General features: G+C 47.1%; 1 protein-coding gene across 2 annotated transcripts; it reads left to right on the forward strand.

Annotated features, from left to right (window-relative positions):
- The first annotated feature begins 2,329 nt into the window (after window positions 1-2,329).
- Window positions 2,330-17,819, forward strand: RHBDD3 (rhomboid domain containing 3). 2 transcript variants are annotated; one of them, XM_036741371.1, is made up of 6 exons: window positions 2,330-2,435; window positions 3,387-3,640; window positions 15,950-16,327; window positions 16,783-16,945; window positions 17,072-17,353; window positions 17,443-17,819. In XM_036741371.1, the coding sequence occupies exons 2-6, from the start codon at window positions 3,481-3,483 to the stop codon at window positions 17,645-17,647; spliced, it is 1,188 nt and encodes a 395-aa protein (XP_036597266.1). In that variant the 5' UTR covers window positions 2,330-2,435; window positions 3,387-3,480; the 3' UTR covers window positions 17,648-17,819. The 2 variants fall into 2 exon arrangements, with proteins under 2 accessions (XP_036597266.1, XP_036597267.1); XM_036741372.1 differs by lacking the exon at window positions 2,330-2,435 and adding an exon at window positions 3,181-3,200.
- The last annotated feature ends 2,086 nt before the right edge of the window (window positions 17,820-19,905 follow it).

Consider the following 19,905-nt stretch of genomic DNA (forward strand, 5'->3'; position numbering starts at 1 on the left):
ATATATTATGGAATATGTCTTGTATAGGTGTATGGGGTGTTCAGGAAGAAATGACATTTCTGGTGTGAGGATTTGCTGAACGCTTTTCAGGGCTGCCCATCTAGGTTTGGCATCCGCCTTTACCCAACTCTCACCTCTGGCACCAAGAAACTGTAGCATGCACAGCAGCCACACCCTGGTAAAACTGTCTTAGTAGATGGGTGAACCAGGTTGAGGAATCACCCTTTGGTGAACTAGCATGTGAAGACTCCCCCGGCAGAATGGGCAGATGAGAGCAATTTGTTCCAATGGCCATGAGGGTGCTTGAAGCGGGTACTTGGTCAGACATTGAAGATGCCAAGGTCATTCACTACATCTTGGGCTGTTGCCAGTCATCTTGATTTTCTCCTACCACTGGACTTCTATGACTTTGGAAGAGGGAATGAGGCGGAAAACTTTGTGAAATTCCTCTTCACTTAAGTCCAGTTCACACCCAAGTCAAGACATCATCCCGTGATGTTCTTGGCCCTCTTCAAAAACAAAGGACAAACAATGTCAAGGAACCACATGGTGAAACATGGTGTAAGGTGTTGGTCTAATCCTATTTTCTGCCAGACTGCTTTCCAGTTTTCCTAGTAGATTTTTTTTATTCAAATAGGGATTCTCTCTTGTCTAGTCTGTTCCATTGATCTGTCTTTCTCTTTTTTAACCAACACCACACATTTGGCTGCTTTATAATATAGTTGGAGGTCTGGAAGTGCTCTTCCATACTATCTGTCCCTGCTTCCTTTCATCATTTTCCTCAATATTAGGATAGATCTTTTATTTTTCCAAATGCATTATTTTTATCAAATCCTACAAAGTATCCCCTTGATGTTTTGATTGGTATTATAAGCTATTATCCCCATTTTACAGGGGAAGAAACTGACTTGGACAGGGGAATATCACAGAGGCAGGGTCAGAGGCAGGACTTGACCCCAGCTCTCCTGGTTTTTTTCTATCACTTTCATCCTGACCTTTTCTTTTTTAACCTTAGAAATCATCTCTAAAGTTCTCTCCAGCTCAATCATTCTGTGATTTTGAATGTAGGAGAAGAAAATAAACAAACATTGGTACCCTTTAAAACATGGGGCCTGGGCAGGGAGAGTTCACAGTTGAAGAGAGTCAGGCTTCTCAGGCCTTAAATTAGTAAATAAAAGGAAGTTGGTTCCTTGGAGACGATGGTTTTGGCCCTTTGAGCTCCCCAAGTTCCCGATGGGGTTCGTGGCTTAACACAGATCCGGAGCTGGAAGGAACCTCAGAGGCCATCCAGGACAATCTCCTCAATTTTACAGATGGGGAAACTGAGGCCCACTGAGGTGAAATGGCTTTTGGGCTTATCAAAGGGACTGGCATACAGTCGGTGCTTACTAAATGCTTTTTCATTCATTTAGGTAGTAAGTCTCAGAAGTACAATTGGAACCCGGGTCTTCCATGTCTGGCTCTGTGATTTTACTTTTGGGTTGGGCTAGTCCAGGAAGGCTTCCAGGAGGAGGCAGTATCTGCCCTGAGCCTAGAAGGCTGGAGGGTTGGGATGAGGCCAGGGAGGGATGGGACGAGCAGCTCACAAGTTTCCTGGGGAAGAGATCTAGGAGAAGTTTGGCCAGGAATAAAAGGTGGTTTTTGGTTTTAAGGGGATTAGAGAGGGAATTGCTTCCCAGGGTTCCTGGAGGGAGGAGGAGGGAGGGACGGTTTCTATTTTGGCCCCGCCTGTCTCTCTCTAGGATTAACATTCCTCCTACTAGAGCCAGTGGTCAGGGGTCACCAAGGAGATCCGGAGCCCCGCTGGGAGACCCAAGGTCACAGGCGGCTGGGGCTTGCTGGGGCTGGCTCCTGGCTACCAGAACATCCTGAGCTCACCATGGACAGGTGTGATTTCAGCCCCAGGGCTGGAGGAGGGGGCTGTGCCCTCCAGGACCCCTCCCCCTCGGGGAGCCTCTCCCCCTCCCTCTTCACTGAGCCTCAGTCTTCTCTTCTTTCTCCCCTTCTTCCTCTTGTCTCCCCTTCCCTTCCACCTCCCCTCTCCCTCCCTTCTCCCTCTTTTCTCCTCCCCCTTCCTCCTCTCTCTTCCCCTCCCTCTTCTTTTCCCTCCCCTCCCCCTCTCTCCCCCGTCCCTCCCTCTCTCCTCTCTTCCCCTCACTCTTCTTTTCCTTCCCCTCCCCTCCTCTTCTTTTTCCCTCCTCCTCTCTCCTACCTCTTCCCTTCCATCTCCCCTCCCTCCTTCCTTCCCTCCCCCGCCTCCTCTCTCCCGGCCTGCACTTTGCAGACGCTCCCTGACGAGCGGGCTGCAGCTGCCCCCGTCGCCGTCACCGCCGCCCTTTGTAGACGCTCCCCGGCGAGCCGGCAGCCGAGCCCGTCGCGTCCCGCCCCCACGCGGGGCTGCCGGGGCCCTGCCGGGCGGCATGGCAAGATGGCTGGTGTGTGTGTGCGGGGAGGGAGTGGGACGTCCTGGGCGCGGGGGTCCGGAGCGCCTGGGCCGGCACGGCGGGCAGCCTGGCGGGGAGGGTGGACCGTGCCCGCGGCTGGAGCCGGAGGTTACCCGAGGGGGCGGCCGAAGGGCAATTTGGGGGGGTCCCTCCCCTGTATTGGGTCTCTATACCTACTTCCCCTTCTTGGACTTCGGAGATCTGATACAGTCTCAGCTTTGGGGCGGGGGAGGCAGAATGTTTGGGGGTCCCTTCCCCCTACTGGGCCTCTATACTCCCTCTGCGGCTGTACCCCCGAGATCTGATACAGCCCCAGCTTTGGGGTGGGGGGCAGCATTCTGGGGGTCCCCACACTTCCCTCCTGGGCCAGCCCCTCATCACCCCCATCCCCATCCCCCAGAGAGGGGGGCGCTGGCCTCTGATCTCCTGGGGCAGGGACCCCCCATGTAGCCTCGTCCCCTGTTCCTGAGGAGTTGGGAGCTTCTGCTGGGGTCCCAGCAGACTTCCGAGGGTGCCCCCACCCCCACCCCCACCAGGCTTCCTGCCTGAGGTTATGGGCTCCTCCGATCCCTCCCTTGTAAGAGGCGGGGGTTGAACCCGATGCCCTCTTGGGATTTCTTTGGACCCCTGAGTAAGAGGACCCGCATTTGCTGGGGATTCCTTTCCAGCGTGGCTCGGTTGGACGGCTTCCAACTGTGACTCTGGGACGTCTTTGAACCTGTTTCCTTCCCTGTCAAATGAAGGGGCTCGGGCCAGGTGACCTCCGAGGTCCTTTCCAGCCCCCCATCCTACGATCCAGGATGCATAGCTCTGGAATGCGATCTTAGAAGCCTCATCTTACTAAGGGGGAAACTGAGGCAGGCGTGGGTTTGGCAGGGGAGGGGTGGTGGTGATGCTGCTGTTCTCCCTGGCACTGAGAGGTTTTGTTTTCTTTGCTCCTAGCAGCCAGCCCTGGGACCTCCTTGGCCCTGAACTGCCAGGCTAGGGAGCCCTGCCAGCCCTCCCTCCGCCAGGCCGGAGTCCGGTCCCGGGAGCCATGGCCCCCCGCAGAGAACGACAGGTCCCAGTGATCCAGATGGTCCGAGGGTTGCCTCTGGCCTCCTCTCTTCTGCTGCTGCTGCTCTGCTGTCTGTGGGTGTTGGGGGCCGGCCCAAGCTTGGCCCTGGACCTCGACCTGCTGCTCGGACATTGGCAGGGTGAGAACTTTGGTTTCCCCTTGGGTGGGGAGGTATTCCTGGTCCTATCTTGGACAGAAGGGTTTGGGGTACAGAGCAATGCCAGGAGCTGAGAGAGAGCCAAGAGACCTGGCCCTTAGGCGAAGTCTGTCACTTATTGTTTTCCGACCTTGAAAAAGTCAATTGATGTCTCTCTCTCATTTGTAGTGTTCCTTAAATTCAGCAAACATTGGTGCCAGGTGCTGGGGAGACAGACAAAAATAGCATGGTTCCTCCCCTCAAGGAGCTTACATTCTACTGGGGGAAACATTTACTTGTCAACGTTTTTTGAAAATAAATTGATTTTTGCATGCATTCTGCCCTCCCCACACTGAACAACAACAACAAAAAATACCCTGAAATAAACTCTTCATCATAAGCATGTAGAGGCCAGAGAAACAAATCCCAGCCTTCGCCACAGCTGAAAATGAACCTCTCTGCATTTTAAGTTCATCATCTCCCCAGCAGAAGGGGAATGGAGGGTTTCCTCTTCAGTCCTCCCGACTCATGCTTTATCATTGCAGTGATCTGAGATCTAAAGTCTTTCAAAGTGCATTTTCTTTATATGTTGTTGTCATTGGATAAATCATTCTCTTCTTCTTTCTGTATCGGCTCATGGGGATTTTCCCAGTTTCCCCTGAAATGGTCCATTTCTTCCTTTTTTAGTGGCACAGTAATATTTCACTTCATTCATATGCCACCTTTTGTTTAGCCATTCCCCAATAGGAGGTCACCCCTTTGGTTCCCAGTTCTTTGCCACCTCAAAAAGGAACTGTTATAAATATTTTTGTCCATATAAATATTTGTTGTATATGTATTTTACACATATAAATGTATATTATGTATACTAAGCATAAATATATACATACATATATATTTATATCTTTTATATATCTTCTATCTAGTCATCCATCCATCCATCTTATCTATCCTATCTGTCCGTCTATCTACGTATCTATATATCTGTTTGTCAGTCTATCTATGTATCTATCTATCCTGTCTGTCTACATCCATCTGTCTGTCCATCTGTCTATGTATCTATATATCTATCTATCCATCCTGTCTTTCTTTCTGTCTATATCCATCTGTGTGTCTATCTGTGTATCTGTCTATCTATCTATCTATCTAGCCTGTCTATTTCTCTCCTATCTGTATCTATCTATCTAGTCTATCAGTCTGTCTGTCTGTCATCTATCTATCTATCTATCTATCTATCTATCTGTCTCTCTGTCTTTTGTCCATAAAAGGACCAAGAATCTTTTTTCTTCGTTCTTTGTCCTCTTTGGGGTATACACCTAGCAGTGGTAAACTTGAGTCAAAGGCTATGCAGAGTTTGATAACTCTTGGGGCATAGTTTCAGATTGCTCTTCAGAATGGCTGGACCAATTCATGACTTCAACAGTGCATCAGTATTCCTGTTTTTCCTTGGTGTTTGCAACAGTTTTTATGTTCTTTTTAGGGAGTATCTTTGCCCATCTGATGAATGTGAGGTAGAACCTCAGAGTTGTTTCAGTGTTCGTTTCTTTAATTATTCGTTTCCATTTGGTTGGTAGTTTGGATTTCTTCCTTTGAAAATGACCTTTTTAGATCCTTTGACCATTTTTTGGTCACTGTGTGCTGCCAGGCATTGTGTTAAACACTGAGGATACCCAGAAAGACAAAAAAGACTCCCTGCTCTCAAGGGGCTTACAGTCTAATTGGGGGAGACAACTTGCCAACAACTGTGCACAGCTATGTACAACTATGAACATATGCTCCATTTGGGGTTTATCTTGATGTATGGTGTTAGGTGTTGGTCTAAACCTCATTTCTGCCATCCTGCTGCTGTCCAGTTTCCCTGGCAGTTTTTGTCAAATTAGGTGAGTCCTTCCCTTAGTGAGTGGGGTCTATGGGTTTATCAAAAACCATGCTACTGTATTTTTCTTTTTCTTTATGTTGTATACCTAATTTGTTCCAATGGTTGGCCTACTTTTTAATTCAACTTTTTTTTTTTTTTTTTTTTTTTTTTTACCAATACCATGTTGTTGTAATGATTACTGCTTTGTAATATAGTGTGAGGTCTGGTATTGATAGACCCACTTTTTTCGTTACAATCCTTGACATTCTTGAGCTCATATTCCCCCTTATAAATTTTGTTATTATAGCAGCTACGTTATTATATTAGCTAGGTAATAGTCAGGAAGACCTGAGTTCAAATCCAGCCTTAGACACGTACTCGCTTTGTGACCTTGGGCAAGTCACTTAACTTCTATTTGCCTCAGTTTCCTCACCTGTAAAATGAGGATAATAATAGCACCTCCTTCCAGGTGGTTGTGAGGGTCAAAGGAAATTCTCCTTGTAAGCACTTAGCACAGTACTTGGGGTATCGTGGGCATTATATAAATGCTAGCTGTTACTAATGTTTTGTTACACCTACAAAATATCCCGTTGGTAGTTTGATTGATGTACAAGTGAATAAATGATTAAGGTAGTTTTGTCACTCCCCCCCCCCCCACCCATGAGCAATTCATGTTTCTCCAATTATTTAACTGGGTGTTTCTGTAAAGAGTGTTTTATAGTTAGAGTCGTATAGTCCCCTGGGAGCATCTTGGAAAATATATTCTTAAATATTTTATAGCTTTTGTAGATATTTTGAATGGAATTTCTCTTTCTAGCTACTTTCTTTTGGATTTTGTTGGTAACAAATAGGAATGCTAATGATTTATATCATCGTATTTTTTTATATCTTAAAACTTTGCTGAATTTATTGTTTGCATTTTTAAAATAACCTTTTAGGGTTTTTCTTTCAACAATCCGGCTAGCAGCTTCTGTGGGGGTATAAGATTCACCCACAGCCAGCACCCAGAAAGCTGCCAACAGCACAGGTTCTTCTGATCTGCTTAATTAAGGAAAGCAAGGTGAAGGGGTTGACAAGCTTACTTTTAATTCAGCATTCAAATATCATTCAGTTAGTTTAGGGGAAAAATCCAGCACCCTGAACTTCAAAACAAAATACAAACAAATTACAAACATCAACAGACTTTGTCTGATTAAATCCCAACACATAATTACCAGAGTTCAACAAAATCTCAACATCCGGGTTTACAAGCTGGAGGGCTCCTTAGCTACAGCTGCCTGGAGTCTCCTCATCAACACCATCTCCAGAGCCCTGCACAAATGGCTCTGTCCTCCCTTCTTATAGGGCTTCAGACATCAAACATCATCTGAATCACCAGAGTTCAGGCTCTGGTGACTGGTTCTTGAACCCTGGGAGGTTCACATCCACGTGGATTACGTTAACACCTAATGGGGTTTGGGCCTGGGGCTTAGCACCTAGTAAAGCTCACTGAGATAAATTGAGTCACTCAAAGAAAACAAAGGCCATTCTGGTTACACTTTTCTAATTAAGTTATTGTATCATTTGTAAAAAGAGATAATTTTATTTCCTCTTTGTCTATGCTATTCCCTCAATTTTTCTTTCTTGGCTTATTGCTACAGCTAGCATTTTTAGTGCTATGTTAAATAGTAGTGGTCAAGATGTGTATTGATAGAGCCACTCACTTTACCCCAGATCTTGTTGGAAAGGTCTCTAAGTTTTCTCCATTACATATCATTTTTATTTACTTTATTTTATTGACTTCCCTGTTTCCTTTAAGTCCCATCTAAAATCTTGCCTTTTCCTAGAAGCCTTCCCCGAACTCCTCTTAATTCTAATAACTTCCTTCCGTTATTTCCTATTTATCCTGTACATAGCTTGCCTTGTATGTATTTGTTTGCATGTTGTCTCCCCCATTAGATTGTAAGTTCCTTGTGGGCAGGGACTGAATTTTGCCACTTTTTCTATCCCCAACACTTAGCACAGTGCCAGGTACATAGAAGGTGCTTAACATTGATTTTTGCTGGGTTTTAGATGGATATTATTTGCTTTATTAAGAAAAGGTCTATTTATTCCTATGCTTTCTGGAGCATTTTTGGTGAGGCAGTCAGGGTTAAGTGACTTACCCAGAGTCACACAGTAAGTGTCAAGTGGCTGGGGCCAGATTTGAACTTAGGTCCTCCTGACTCCAGGGCTGGTGCTCTAACTTCTGTACCATCTAGCTTCCCCCCTTCTAGAATTTTTAATAGAAAAGAATGCTGAATTTTGTCAAAAGCCTTTTCAGCATTTGGCCGATGTAATAAAGTGGTTTTTATTATTTATATCAATAATGTTATTTATTATATTTATAGTCTTCTTTATGTTAAAGCATCCCTGCATTCCTAGTACAAACTGAACATGTTGTAAGAAATTTACATTCTTATATGCTGTTGAACCTGCTTGCTAAAATTTTACTTAACATTTCTTTGCATCAGGGTTCATTAGAGATATCGCTCTACGTTGTGTCTTTTTTTTCCTCCTTTATTTCTCCCTGGTTTATGTATTGAGACTGTATTTGTATCATTGAGACATTAGAAGGGCCCCTTTTTTTTTCATTGAACACAGTTTGTGTATTTTGGAATCAGTTGTTCTTTGAATGTGTGATAGAATTCACTTGTAAATCCATCAGGTCCTTGAGTTTTTTTCCTTTGGGAGTTCATTTCTTGTTCAAATTCTATTTTTCAAATGCTCATTATTTAAATAGGATGTATATGTATGTATAATAAATAGGATATATATTTTAAATCTGAGTATCTTATAATTTTGTATTTGTTCATTTCTTCTGTTACCAGTTTCGTTAGGTATTCATCCATTGCCTGTAACTTACCGGTTTTGCTAGCATATAATTGGACAAAATAGTTTCAAATAATTTCCTTTATTTTTGCTTGATTGTGACCTCTTCTTTTTCATTTTTGATATGAACAATTTGATTTTCCTTTCTTGTTAAATCAGATTAGCTGTTTATCTATTTTGTAGGAAATTAAATACCAAATATATAACATGTAATTTTCATTGTCTTCTGGAAATTACATATTTTATGTCAATCTTTTCCTTTCATTCATTAATTAAGCCTTGTTTTTTTGCATTGACAAAATGAATACCTACTGTGTGCTAAGCAGGCTCTGGGTATATAAAGACAAAAGGGGTATAGGCTCTACCAGAGAAGCTTACATTCTGTCAAATATAAGGAAACAATCTGTACACAGACAACTAAATACAATATACAGTACACCACAAGTACACGTATTCAGTGGAGTTCAGATAAAAACGGTCCAGTTTTATAAATAAAATTAAAAATGTAAAAGTAATGTGTAATGTCATATGATGTAAAATAAAATTCTAAATAAAACCATTATTATATAAAATATAAAATAATATAAAATAAAACAGGATTATAAATAAAAGCTATGATTACATAATATAAATATGAAATAATGTAAAATAAAATACAAAGTTGTAAATAAAAACTACCTTTTTTCTCTTACGTTTAATGCTCATTTTTCAGGTTGATAGATGTGTTGAGTTAAATTAAGCTCAAGAGCCAGAGATGCAGGAAAACTTCACAGGCTCCCCACCCTAGACCTCAGAAGACACTTAATCCATCCCCTTGTTTTACAGAGGAGGAAGCTAGGTCATATAGATAATAAATAGCAAAGACAGAATTTGAACTCAGGTTCTGGTTCATTATATAATGTTGTATCTGTATGTCACAAGATCTGCTAAACTCGTGTACTTTACTTATGGAAAAACCCCTTGGCCCTCACTCAGGGCCTCCTGACTTGTACTTTACTCACAGTTTTTACCAGCCTGATGATTTGGTTTCTCAGAATACAGACTCTTAGAGGAGACACATTGGGAAATTGGGTGGATTGGGGGAGGCCACTAGCGGCTGTCACACTGACCACAGAGAGATATGACTGCTCTCAACCAGAAAAAAGACAGAAAAGCTATTTAAAAAAACAAAACCAAAAGCGCAGCCCAGGGCCATTCATGCCAAAGCTGAACTGAGTTGGCCTCTAAGGACATAGCCTGTAGTCCTAGTTCTTGTAATGATGATATTGAATCACAGGAAAAGCTAAACACAACCCTTATACTCTAAGAAGGCAGTAGATGGGGGAGCATATAATGCAACTTTTTATTTTTTTAAGTAGCTTTCCTCTCTCTCTTTTTTATCACTTAGATTTCCCTTGTACCTCCCCAGAGCCATCCCTTATAACAAAGGATTTTTTTTAAGGAAAAAGATTAAAAAAACCCTCAGTAAAACTGACCATTGACATCGATAACTTGATCATGTATGCCGTGTTCTATACACGTGGACCCCAACTTCTACAAAAGTGAGGGAAGTACACATTCTCATATCCCTCCTTTGGGGTCGTTTGTTGTTTTTAATTTAATTTACTTTTTTAAAGTTTGTTGTTTTTAAAAAAGTTTATTATTTTTATCTTTCAAATAACAGGTATTTTAAAAATTAATCTGCCCGTCTCACTACTTCTTCTCTAATTGAGAAAATTGTAAAAAGTGACACCCTGAAAAACAAATCCCCCAGGACATAGGAATGTAGTTTAGCCAAATGAATTCCCTAAGTAGTGATGTCCAAAGCTATGTCTTTTTCTGGCAGGAGGCGGGTCCTCTAGACCAGGGCTTCTTAATTTTTTTTTCCATTCACGACCCCTTTTTGTGTTTCTGCAGCATTTATTGGCATTGGGTGGCATGAGGGCACGCACGGTGCAAAGTGCGCATGCTTTGTGTTCAGAACCAAGGCTGCAGTGAAATTGCACCTTGGATTCACTACCCGTTTGATTTTTAATTAATTTTTGGTTGGAAACCTTTTACTGTTGCCAAATTTTTGCCATATGGGGTCAAGACCCACAGTTTAAGAAGTGCTGGTGGGAGGCTGAGACCCATATTTTCTCATTGCAGGGATCAGAGTTCTAGAGTCGTTCAAATTTGATTTTCTTTATTGGATAAATTGTCCTAGTTCTACTCACTTTTCTCTGCATGAGATCAGAAGAGTCTTCCCACTTTATGCTGAAACTGTCAATTTCGCCCATTCCTATGGCACCATCAGTAAACATTCATTAAGTGCCTACTATGTGCCCCTGTGTTGAGCAGGATACAAGAAAAAAAGGCAAGAGAAATGTCTGGCTCTCAATGAACTTGCAGTCTAATGGAGGAGACAACATAGAAACAAATATAGAGAAACAAGCTCTATTCAGGTTAAATAGGAAAGAATTAGAGGAAAGGCACTACAATTAAGAGGTGCTGGGGAGGTAAAAGATGGGATTTTAGTTGGGACTTAAAGGGAGCCAGGGAGGTCAGTGGTCAGTGGAGAAGGGGGAACATTCCAGGCATGCCAGAATTCCCCATTTTTCCAATTTTTGGCTACCACAAAGTCATTAGCCTCACTCTCTCTTCCAAAGTCATCAAAGTCCAGTGGCAGCACAAAAGTCAGCACAACTGTGGATGATAGGCTTAGTAGTGATATGTTTAATGACTTTGGTCATTAGTAGGAGCAGTTTAATTTCTTTGGGGGGCATAGTTCCAAATTATTTTCCAGAATGGCTGGACTAACTCACAGCTCCACCAACAATGTACCTGTTTTCCCATGGTCCCCCCAGCATTTGTCATTTTCCTCTTTTACCATTTCTTCCAGACTGACAGGTTTGACATGGATCCTCAAAAGTTGCTTTAATTTCCATTCCTTTGAGTATTAGTGATTAAGAGCATTTTTCATATGGTTGTTGATAGCTTGGATTTCTTCTTTTGGAAACTGCCTAGTGTTTCCTTTGACCTTTCATCCATGGGGAATGGCTCTTAGTTTTATACATTTGCATCAGTTCCTTCTATATCTTGGAAAGGAGACCTTTATCAGAGGAACTTGTCGCAAAGATTCCCCCACCCTCAGTTTCCTGCTTCTCTTCTATTTTTCATCTGCATTTACAAGTTTGTTCTTTGTAATGTTGCCACACTCATTTTCTTTTTAAAAATTAACTTCTGTTGAGAGCTTTTTTTGTGTACATTTCCAAAAATATCCCCCTTTTCCTTCCAGAGAGCCATGCTATGTAACAAAAAATATTTTAAATGAAAAAAAAATAAGGAAAATCAATCTATATGCACAAAAAATCTGATAATACGTTCACATTCATATCTACCACCTCTGCAAAGGAGTGGGGTGGGAGTATCTTCTCCTAACTCTTTAAGATAAATAAAAAGTTGATATCACTGGTTATTACATTGCCTATATTTCTTACTATATCCCTTTCTTGCCCCCTCTTAGAGAACTAGCCCATAACAAAGATAACTGAAAAAAAAAAGAAAAGATGAAGAGAAAAAAGACCCCTGCAAAATTGATCAAAACATTAAATGAATCTGATGATATACACAGTGATCCACACTCCACGTCTACAAAGGAGTAGGGACAACGGGCCTCTTCTTTTAATTTCTCAACATTCATTTATTTTGTATGTGGTTATTCTTTCAGTTTGCGTTGTCGTAGCCGTTATGTAAATTGTTTTCTTGGCCGCATTTACTTCACTTTGCATCAGATCGTGTGAATCTTCAGGTGCTTCTCTATATCCGTCCTACTCCTCATTTCTGACAGCCCAGTAATATTGCATTATTATTCATGTGTTGTTCAGTCGTGTCCAACTCTTTGTGACTGCGTTTGGGGTTTTCTGGGTGGAGATATCGGAGGGGTTTGCCATTTCCTTCTCCTGCTCATTTTATAGATGAGGAAACTGAGGCAGACAAAGTTAAGTGACTTGCCCAGAGTCACACAGCTAGTAAGTGTCTGAGGTCAGATTTGGACTCATGAAGATGTCTTCCTGACTCCAGGCCTGGTGCTCTGTGCACTTATAGGCGCCACCTAGCCGCCCATTTCATTTATGTACTGCAGTTGGTTTAGCCATTTCCCTGTTGCTGGACATTCGCTTCTGTTTCCAGTTCTTGGTTACCACAAAAAAGTACGGCTATACATATTTTGGTGTATATGGAGCCTTTTTTGTTAGACACTTCTTTGGGTTGTAGACCTAGAAGTGTTATCTTTTGCTTAAGGATATGGACATTGTAAGCTGCTTTATTTGCGTAGTTCCACCTTCTTTTCCAGAACTGTTATATTCCGGAATGGTTAATTCACAATTCCACCAACAATGCACCAGTGGCCCTGTCATTCCTCAACACTTCCAACACTATTACCATCTTTTGTCATCTTTGCCATTTTTCTGGTTGTGAGGTGAAATCTCAGGGTTTTAAAAAAAATGTGCATTTCTCTTATTAGTGATTTGGAACATTTTTTTTATATGGTTGTTAATAGTTTGCATTTCTTCTCTTAAGAACCATTCATATCCTTTGATTACTTATCTACTGGGGAATGGCTCATGTCTTACATATTTTTTGTTAATTGTCTATATATCTTAGACATCAAATTCTTGTCTGAGAAGTTTGAGGCAAATGGTTTTTTTTTCCTATTTGACTGCTTCTCTTATCTTAATTAATTTTGTTCCTTCAAATGCACTTTTTAAATATTTGATCGAGCTTTGTAAAGACACAAATTATTTTTTAAAGTATATATTTTATTTTCCTTTTTTTTAAACTACCAATACATTGTTTTGACACAATAGACACTTGTCAACTGACTCCCAAAGAAAGTCCTCTGCAAAGTTAATAGAAAGGAGAGACCTCCTTTCACTTTGTCAGTCAGTTAAAGTAAGTTTTTTAGACTTACTATATACCTGTTACCCTCCTAAGTGCCAGGAATACAAAGAAAGACAAAAATAGACCCTGCCCTCCAGGAGTTTACAATCTAATCTAATGTAAATAACTAGGTATGGACAAGATTTATACAGAGTAGATGAAAGATAAGGGGGGAGATTAGGATTATTTGAGCTGAAGTGGTATTTGAGGTGAGGCTTAAAGGAGGAAGCTAGGAGGTGAATTTGAGGAGGGATGGCATTCCAGGCATGAGGCCCAGCCAGTATAAAGGCCTGGAGACTGGAGATGGAATACAGTGGGTGAGTTGGACCTTGGCTTAAGGAAAATCTCCTTGGAGGTTGGGTGGAAGATGGATTAGGGAGAGCCTTGAGGGAGAATGATTTCAGCTCCCTGATTTTATTCACTCAGCCTCCCCAGGGATGCCTCCCTTCTCATTACCCAAGGATGGGGATGACCCTAGACCGAGGGGATGTCGGGGTCAGCAGCTTAGGCAGATGTCACCCAGGTGGGAATTAAGACCAACGGCTCTGCCCTGGCTCAGCGCAGGAGATGAAGGGGCTTGGACCAGGGGCCTTCTGAAGGCCCCCCAGCTCTAAATCTGTGCCTGTAACTTTGGCTAGAGGAGGCCAAGGGCCTGCGGAGGCAGGAGGGTCAGATTGAGAGTCAGAGGCCTCAGACTCGGGCCTGCCTCTGCCACGGATGGCAAGTCCGGGCCTCTTTCTCCATCCTGGGCCAGAGGGTCTCCAGGTTCTCTCCCAGGCCCATATGGGTGTCCTGAGGGATCAGACCGTGGGAGGATCAGTTGGAGGAGCTGGGAGTGTTTGGCCTAGGAGAGTGAAGCCTCAGGGGAGACGTAGCCAGGCCGTCTCCAAGTCTTGCAGGGGTTCTCCTGGCCGAAGGGCTCAGTCCTGTCCCGCCCGACCCCAGTGGCTAAGGGCAAATTTTGACTCGGTGTCAGAAAACTCCCTAATAATTTAATGGTAATGATAATAGCTAACACTCGTGGATCTCCTACGGTGCGCTGGGCTCCTCACAGTAACTCTGGGGGGCAGCTGCTGCTGTGAGGCAGACAGGGAAGTGACTTGGCCAAGGCCACCCAGCTAGGAAATGTCTGAGGCTGGATTTTAATAACAACAACACCAGTGGTGACTGGCGCTGGTAGAGCTCTTGCCGTGTGCCAGCCCCTGTGCCAGAGCTCTCACTCGATGCTTACCACAACCCTGGGAGGCAGGCGCTGTCACTGTCCCCCCTATACAGATGGGGAAACTGAGGCGGGCAGCCTTGTCTGCAGCCACAGGAGGGGAGGTGATTAGCCCAGGGTCGTCCAGCCACGAGGAGGCGCCTCTCCTTCCACCCTGCCAAGCTGCCTCTCTCATAGTGACAGCCGTCCCAATGAGGAGCGAGCTGCTGGGAGGGGGGTGAGCTCCCCGTCACCGAGGGTATTCAAGCAGAGGTTTGTCAGGGATAGTGGAGAGAGGCTTCTTAGTCAGGTGGGTCTCTGGGGTCCCTTCCAGCTTGGAGACTGGTTTTATGTTTTTGTTTTTGGACGTAGGATCTAATGAAGACTAAGAGGAAGAAATGCTGTGGTTTTTTGGGGAGGAGGGTCCTTGAACAGGCCTTGTCATTCATTCTCTCTCTTCCCAAGCTACTCGGTATTTTCATTGATCTTTAGGCATTTCCGGTCGTGTCTGACCCTTCATGACCCCACTTGGGGTTTTTGTGGCAAAGATACTGGAGCGGTTTGCCGTTTCCTTCTTTACCTCATGTTACAGATGAGGAAACTGAGGCAGACAGGGTGCAGTGACTTACCCAGGCTCACACAGCTAGTAAGTGTCTGAGGCTGGATTTGAACTCAGGAAGATATGTCTTCCTGACTCCAGGCCCGGCACTCCGTGCACCATGGCGCCCCCTAGTGGCCCCTGTATTTAATTACTGTGTATTTTTTCTACATACATTCAAACCTATATGTACCCACTGCCTTCTCTCTTCCAGTGTTGGCTCTTTGAAAGCAGGGATCGTTTAGGCAGCTAGGCAGTGGAGCTTTGGGCCTGGAATCCGGAAGACCTGAGTTCAAATCCTGCTTCAGACGTTGGGCAAGTCCCTTCACTGCTCTCTGCCTCAGTTTCCTCAATTGTGAAATGGAATGGGGATGACAACAGGGCCTCCTTGCCAGAGTCGCCAGGATCAAATGAGAGACTATTTACAAACGCTTTAGAGCCCAGTGTTACACATGCTGCCTATTATTTCATTGTGTGTATGTGTGTGGCTCCAACACCTGGCCCAGTGCTGGCACATAGTAGGCGCCTAATAGATGCTGCTAATTGTATATTTTGGACATACCCATCTATGGGTATGTCGTCTCCTCCCAACAGACCATAAGCTTCTTGAGAAGGGGAAGTATTCCATTTTTAATCTTTGTTTTACCTACCTCTTGGCCCAATGCCAGGCACACAGTAGGTGCTTAATAAATGCTGCTGATTGTATATTTTGAATATACCTGTCTATGGGTGTGTCGTCTCCTCCCGACAGACTGTAAGCTCCTTGAGAAGGGGAAGTGTTCCATGTTTGGCACATGCCGAGCACATAGTAGGTGCTTTATAAGCGCTCCTGATTGATAGGGAGCTGTTGCCCCTGGGCTGCAGAGGGAGGGACGCTTCCCATTAACTCTCTGCTTCCTGTTTCGTCAGTGTACCGGCTGCTGACCTTCCCACTGGGCCACACGGCCCTCCCGGCCCTGTTGCTGAGCCTGCTTCTCTTCCCCACCCTGGGCTGGTATCAGGAGAGCCACCTGGGCACCTTGCGCTACGTCCACACCTCGGCCCTGGGAGCCCTGGCCATTGCGTTGCTCTACCTGCTCCTGGCTGGCCTCGGGGTGCCTGGGGCAGCAGGCAGGGGCTGCGGCTACACGCCTATCCACCTGGCTCTGCTGGCAGCCCAGCACCGGAGCCGGACCAGGCTGCCTGGGGGGGTGGTGCCACCCCTGCTGCTGCTGGCTCTGATGCACCTGGTGAGCTCTGAGCCCCCCTTCCTCCTTCAGCTGTGCGGCCTCCTCACTGGCCTGGCCTGTATCTTTTGACGGGTGTTGGGGCTGGATCGGCTGGCCTCTATGCTGGCTGGGACACACCTGGAGTCTGGGGCCAGGGCCAGGTACCCGAGTTTAGGGAGGGCTGGCTGGAGAATGCCCTGAGGTGGCCCCACATGACTGGGGGCACCAGCCGGGTGGGTGTGGTGGGCTCAATAGATGAAGAAGGAGGATTAGGGCCAAAACTTCAGGGGGTGGGAAAGGTCTGGAGGGGCAGAAGGTAGGGCTTCAGGGAAGACCAGCCGGTTGGCCCATCTGACCGGCTCTTCCAGACCCATGTGCTAATGGGAGGGGAGTTTAGTGGGCAGGTGGTGGTTCTGGGCAGGAAGGCCCAGCAGCTAGGCAAAGGTGCAGAGTGGGGAGAATAGGAGCTACAGGGCCTCCTGGTGAGTTTTTCCCTTGACTGGCTGCCCCCCTCCCCACTGGGGGCTGACCCAGACTCTGCTGGGCTCTTCCGCCGACTGGAGCTCTCAGAGCGCCGGCTCCAAGCCCTCCAGAGAGCTGGTGTCTGCAGGGCACTGGAGGGGAGCTGCCTGCTATGTTTCATCCCAGCCCCAGGCAGCCCCCTGGAGCTGCCCATCCTGCACCCCACTGGGCTGAGGTGAGCCCCTGGCCTGGGGGGTGGGGAGGGAGGGGGAACGGAAGTGGTTTGGCTCCCCGGGGGGCCATTGGGGGACTTGGGGCAGAGGCTGAGCCTCCCACTGTGACCAGGTTCCTGCTCCTCCAGACATCCAGATCCTGGATCTCTTGGGAATCTGGTGCCAGGACTCTGGGCCTCCACCCTGGCCCCAGCCCCACTCTCTCCTGGCCTGGGGGCTGGGCCCTCCTTGTTTGAAGGGGCCCCATCGTGGGATGCCCCCAGCCTCCCGCTAGAGACCCCACTCTGGAGCCAGGGAGATGCTGTGAATGATGAGCTGCTGCAGGCCGCCATCCAGGCTTCCCTTCAGGATGAGCCCTTACGGGCTACGGAGGAGCTGAGGTTGTCCAAGTCATCCGTCTCTTCCCTAAGGTAAGGCGGCAGCAGGCAGGCGGCGAGGAACACGGGCACGGAGCGGGGTCCTCAGGCTGGGAACTGACCCCGACTCTTCCTCTCCACAGGCTACAGCAGCTGGAGCGCATGGGATTCTCTATGGAGCAGGCGGTGGTAGCGCTCGCAGCTACTGGGCGCGTGGAAGGGGCTGTCTCACTTCTAGTGGAGGGGCAAGTAGGCGATGCAGCCCAGGTGATGCCAGCGGGCAGAAATGAGCCTCCCAGGGAGGGCCCCCTTCCACCTGCCCAGAAACAGGAACCTGCCAGGCCTTAAGGAGCATCCACCCCGATCGCTGCACTGGAGCAAGAACAGAGGGGCAGCACGTGTGTGTATGGGGGGCAGTGTCAGGGTGCAGGCTACTCTCAGAGGCCATCCCCATCAGCTCCCAGCAACACACACATACACACAGACATCCCCCTGCCGAATAAATCCATTTCATCTTTAAGGAAAAGTAGATGCTTGGTTTCTGGAAGTGGGTGGGCGGGCACCCTTCCAGCTGGAGAAGTCTGGGATCCTGAGTCCCCAAGTGCTCTTGGAATAGATTTCAGTGCCCTCGGGCAAAGTCTCATTGTGCGCACCTTAGTTATGGCTCTGGAGATATCACATAGAGCTGGAAGGGACCTCAGAGGATCTAAGTTCATTTTACAGAGAAGACTGACAGCCCGTGTCCTTTACCCACGATCCCATGAGTAGAAAGTGTCAGAGCTTGGATTTGTACCCAGGTACCCCAACTCCAAATCTGGCCTTCTTTCCATGGCATCCCATCAGTTAAGAAGGAGCCAGATAAAGCTGGTCAGGAACAATCCATCAGACCGGGCCCCAAAACAAGACAGACCCCTAAGGACCCAGGCCAGGAGAAGGAGGTGGACCCAGGCCTATGAGCGGGGGTTCAAGGCCAGAAAGAAACCCGAGCCAAAGGCAGGAGACCCAGACAGGCTTACAGCCCTCTGGGTAACCGCTGAGGGAGGGAGGGAGGGACGCCAGGGCCTCCTCTCTGACCTCAGAGGTCACTCCAGCCAAACCGAGCAGGGGTCCCCCTAGAAGGCAGTCCATCCCCCTGCTTTGGGACAGCCCGCTCCCATGACTAGGAAGCTCTTTCTGGAAAGGACCTTCAGGGTCAGGGCTGGCAATGAGAGGAGAAGCCAGGAGTCTGGGGTCCCAGTCTGTGCCTTCCCTCCACCCCCAAGCTATGGTACAGCGCCCACCCTGCTAGCAGCAACCTCTCCCTCACCCTGTCCATCTGAGGAGGACCAGATGGAGGGGGAGGGATGTTTATTGGCAAATCCCCCAGCTTATAAGGGCCACGAGCATCAATCTGCCTTATAAACAGAAAGGCCACCCTTCTCTCCCACTGTTGACCCCTGCACCCCAGGGAGTACACAGGGTGACACATATAGTGTCTGGGACCCTGGGACTCCCTGATCTTGGAGGAGGAAACAAGTTAGGATGACCCCCCACCCCCAACCCAGCCAGACACATGCCTCTTGCCCTGCCCTCCCCTCCTGTCAAAGGTAGTTGGTACTTGACCTTACAGTTTTGGGGGGGAATTATAGCACCACAAGTACCAAGTTGGGGGTTGGGAGGAGGTCAGCAGGCCCATTTTGGGGGAGAAGAAGCAGGCCGAGAAGGCTGGGTGACCTTGGGCACAGCGCTAAGCCTCAGCCGGCTTACTCATCTGCAGGAATGGAGGCTTGGGGAGGGGGAGGCAGCCTCCAAGGGCCTTTCCAGCTCTGATGCACCAGTTCTGAAAGCAAGCCACTGCCAGCTGTCATTTAGACAAGGGAGAGGGGCTGGCAGGTGAGGAGACAGCTTGGGTGGGGACCCCAAGCTCACTGGGGGCCTTCCTCGGCCAGGGGCAGCCACCTCAGAGGGAGCCACCCAGAACTGCTTCCCCACAATAATCCTGTATCTCCCTCACCCCTCCCAAGTAGCACAGAGTGGGGGGAGAACGTTGGACTTGGAGCCTGGGACCTAGACTGCTGCCTGGGTGACCTTGGCCCAGTCACTCCCCTTTTATGGAGGAGGGTTAGACCACATAGCCTATAAGGTCCTTCTAACTTCAGAGCTGACCCTGTGCTCTCCTGACTTCCAGGCCTCAGTTCCTTCACCTGTAAAGTGAAGATGGGGGAGGGGGAAAGGTGAGATGAAATGAGGGCACATGGTGTAAATCTGCTCCAGAAAGGTCCTTTCCAGCTCTTGAGACTCCCTGTCTAGACGTGGACCTGAGGCCCAGAGAGGGCAAGTTGGTGACAGGGCTGGGGTTGGATCCTCCATCCCCATAGTCCCTCTGCCCAGGGCCCAGGGCAGGCCTCTCCTAGTGGCCCTGGCTGCCCCGCTGGGCAGAGGATATGGGAGGGGAGAGGCCAGCCCCCCAGCTCTGAGCCACCTCCAGGAAGCCGGGCCCTCCCACCTTCAGAGGACCAGAGGTGACGGTTTGGGTGCAGTTACCCAGGTACTGCTTAGGGTGGACAGGTGGCCTTCTACATTCCTGGGCATGGTGCTCACTCACTCCAATAAATAGATAGCTCATC

This window comes from Trichosurus vulpecula, chromosome 1 (genome assembly GCF_011100635.1).
Source record: "Trichosurus vulpecula isolate mTriVul1 chromosome 1, mTriVul1.pri, whole genome shotgun sequence".
Classification (NCBI taxonomy): domain Eukaryota; kingdom Metazoa; phylum Chordata; class Mammalia; order Diprotodontia; family Phalangeridae; genus Trichosurus; species Trichosurus vulpecula.

Coding starts and splice junctions, on each gene's coding strand:
- RHBDD3 (XM_036741371.1), top strand. CDS start 3,481: ATGGCCCCCCGCAGAGAACGACAGGTCCCAGTGATCCAGATGGTCCGA. Junction 3,641..15,949: donor GCTGCTCGGACATTGGCAGG/GTGAGAACTTTG, acceptor CTGTTTCGTCAG/TGTACCGGCTGCTGACCTTC. Junction 17,354..17,442: donor TCATCCGTCTCTTCCCTAAG/GTAAGGCGGCAG, acceptor TCCTCTCCACAG/GCTACAGCAGCTGGAGCGCA.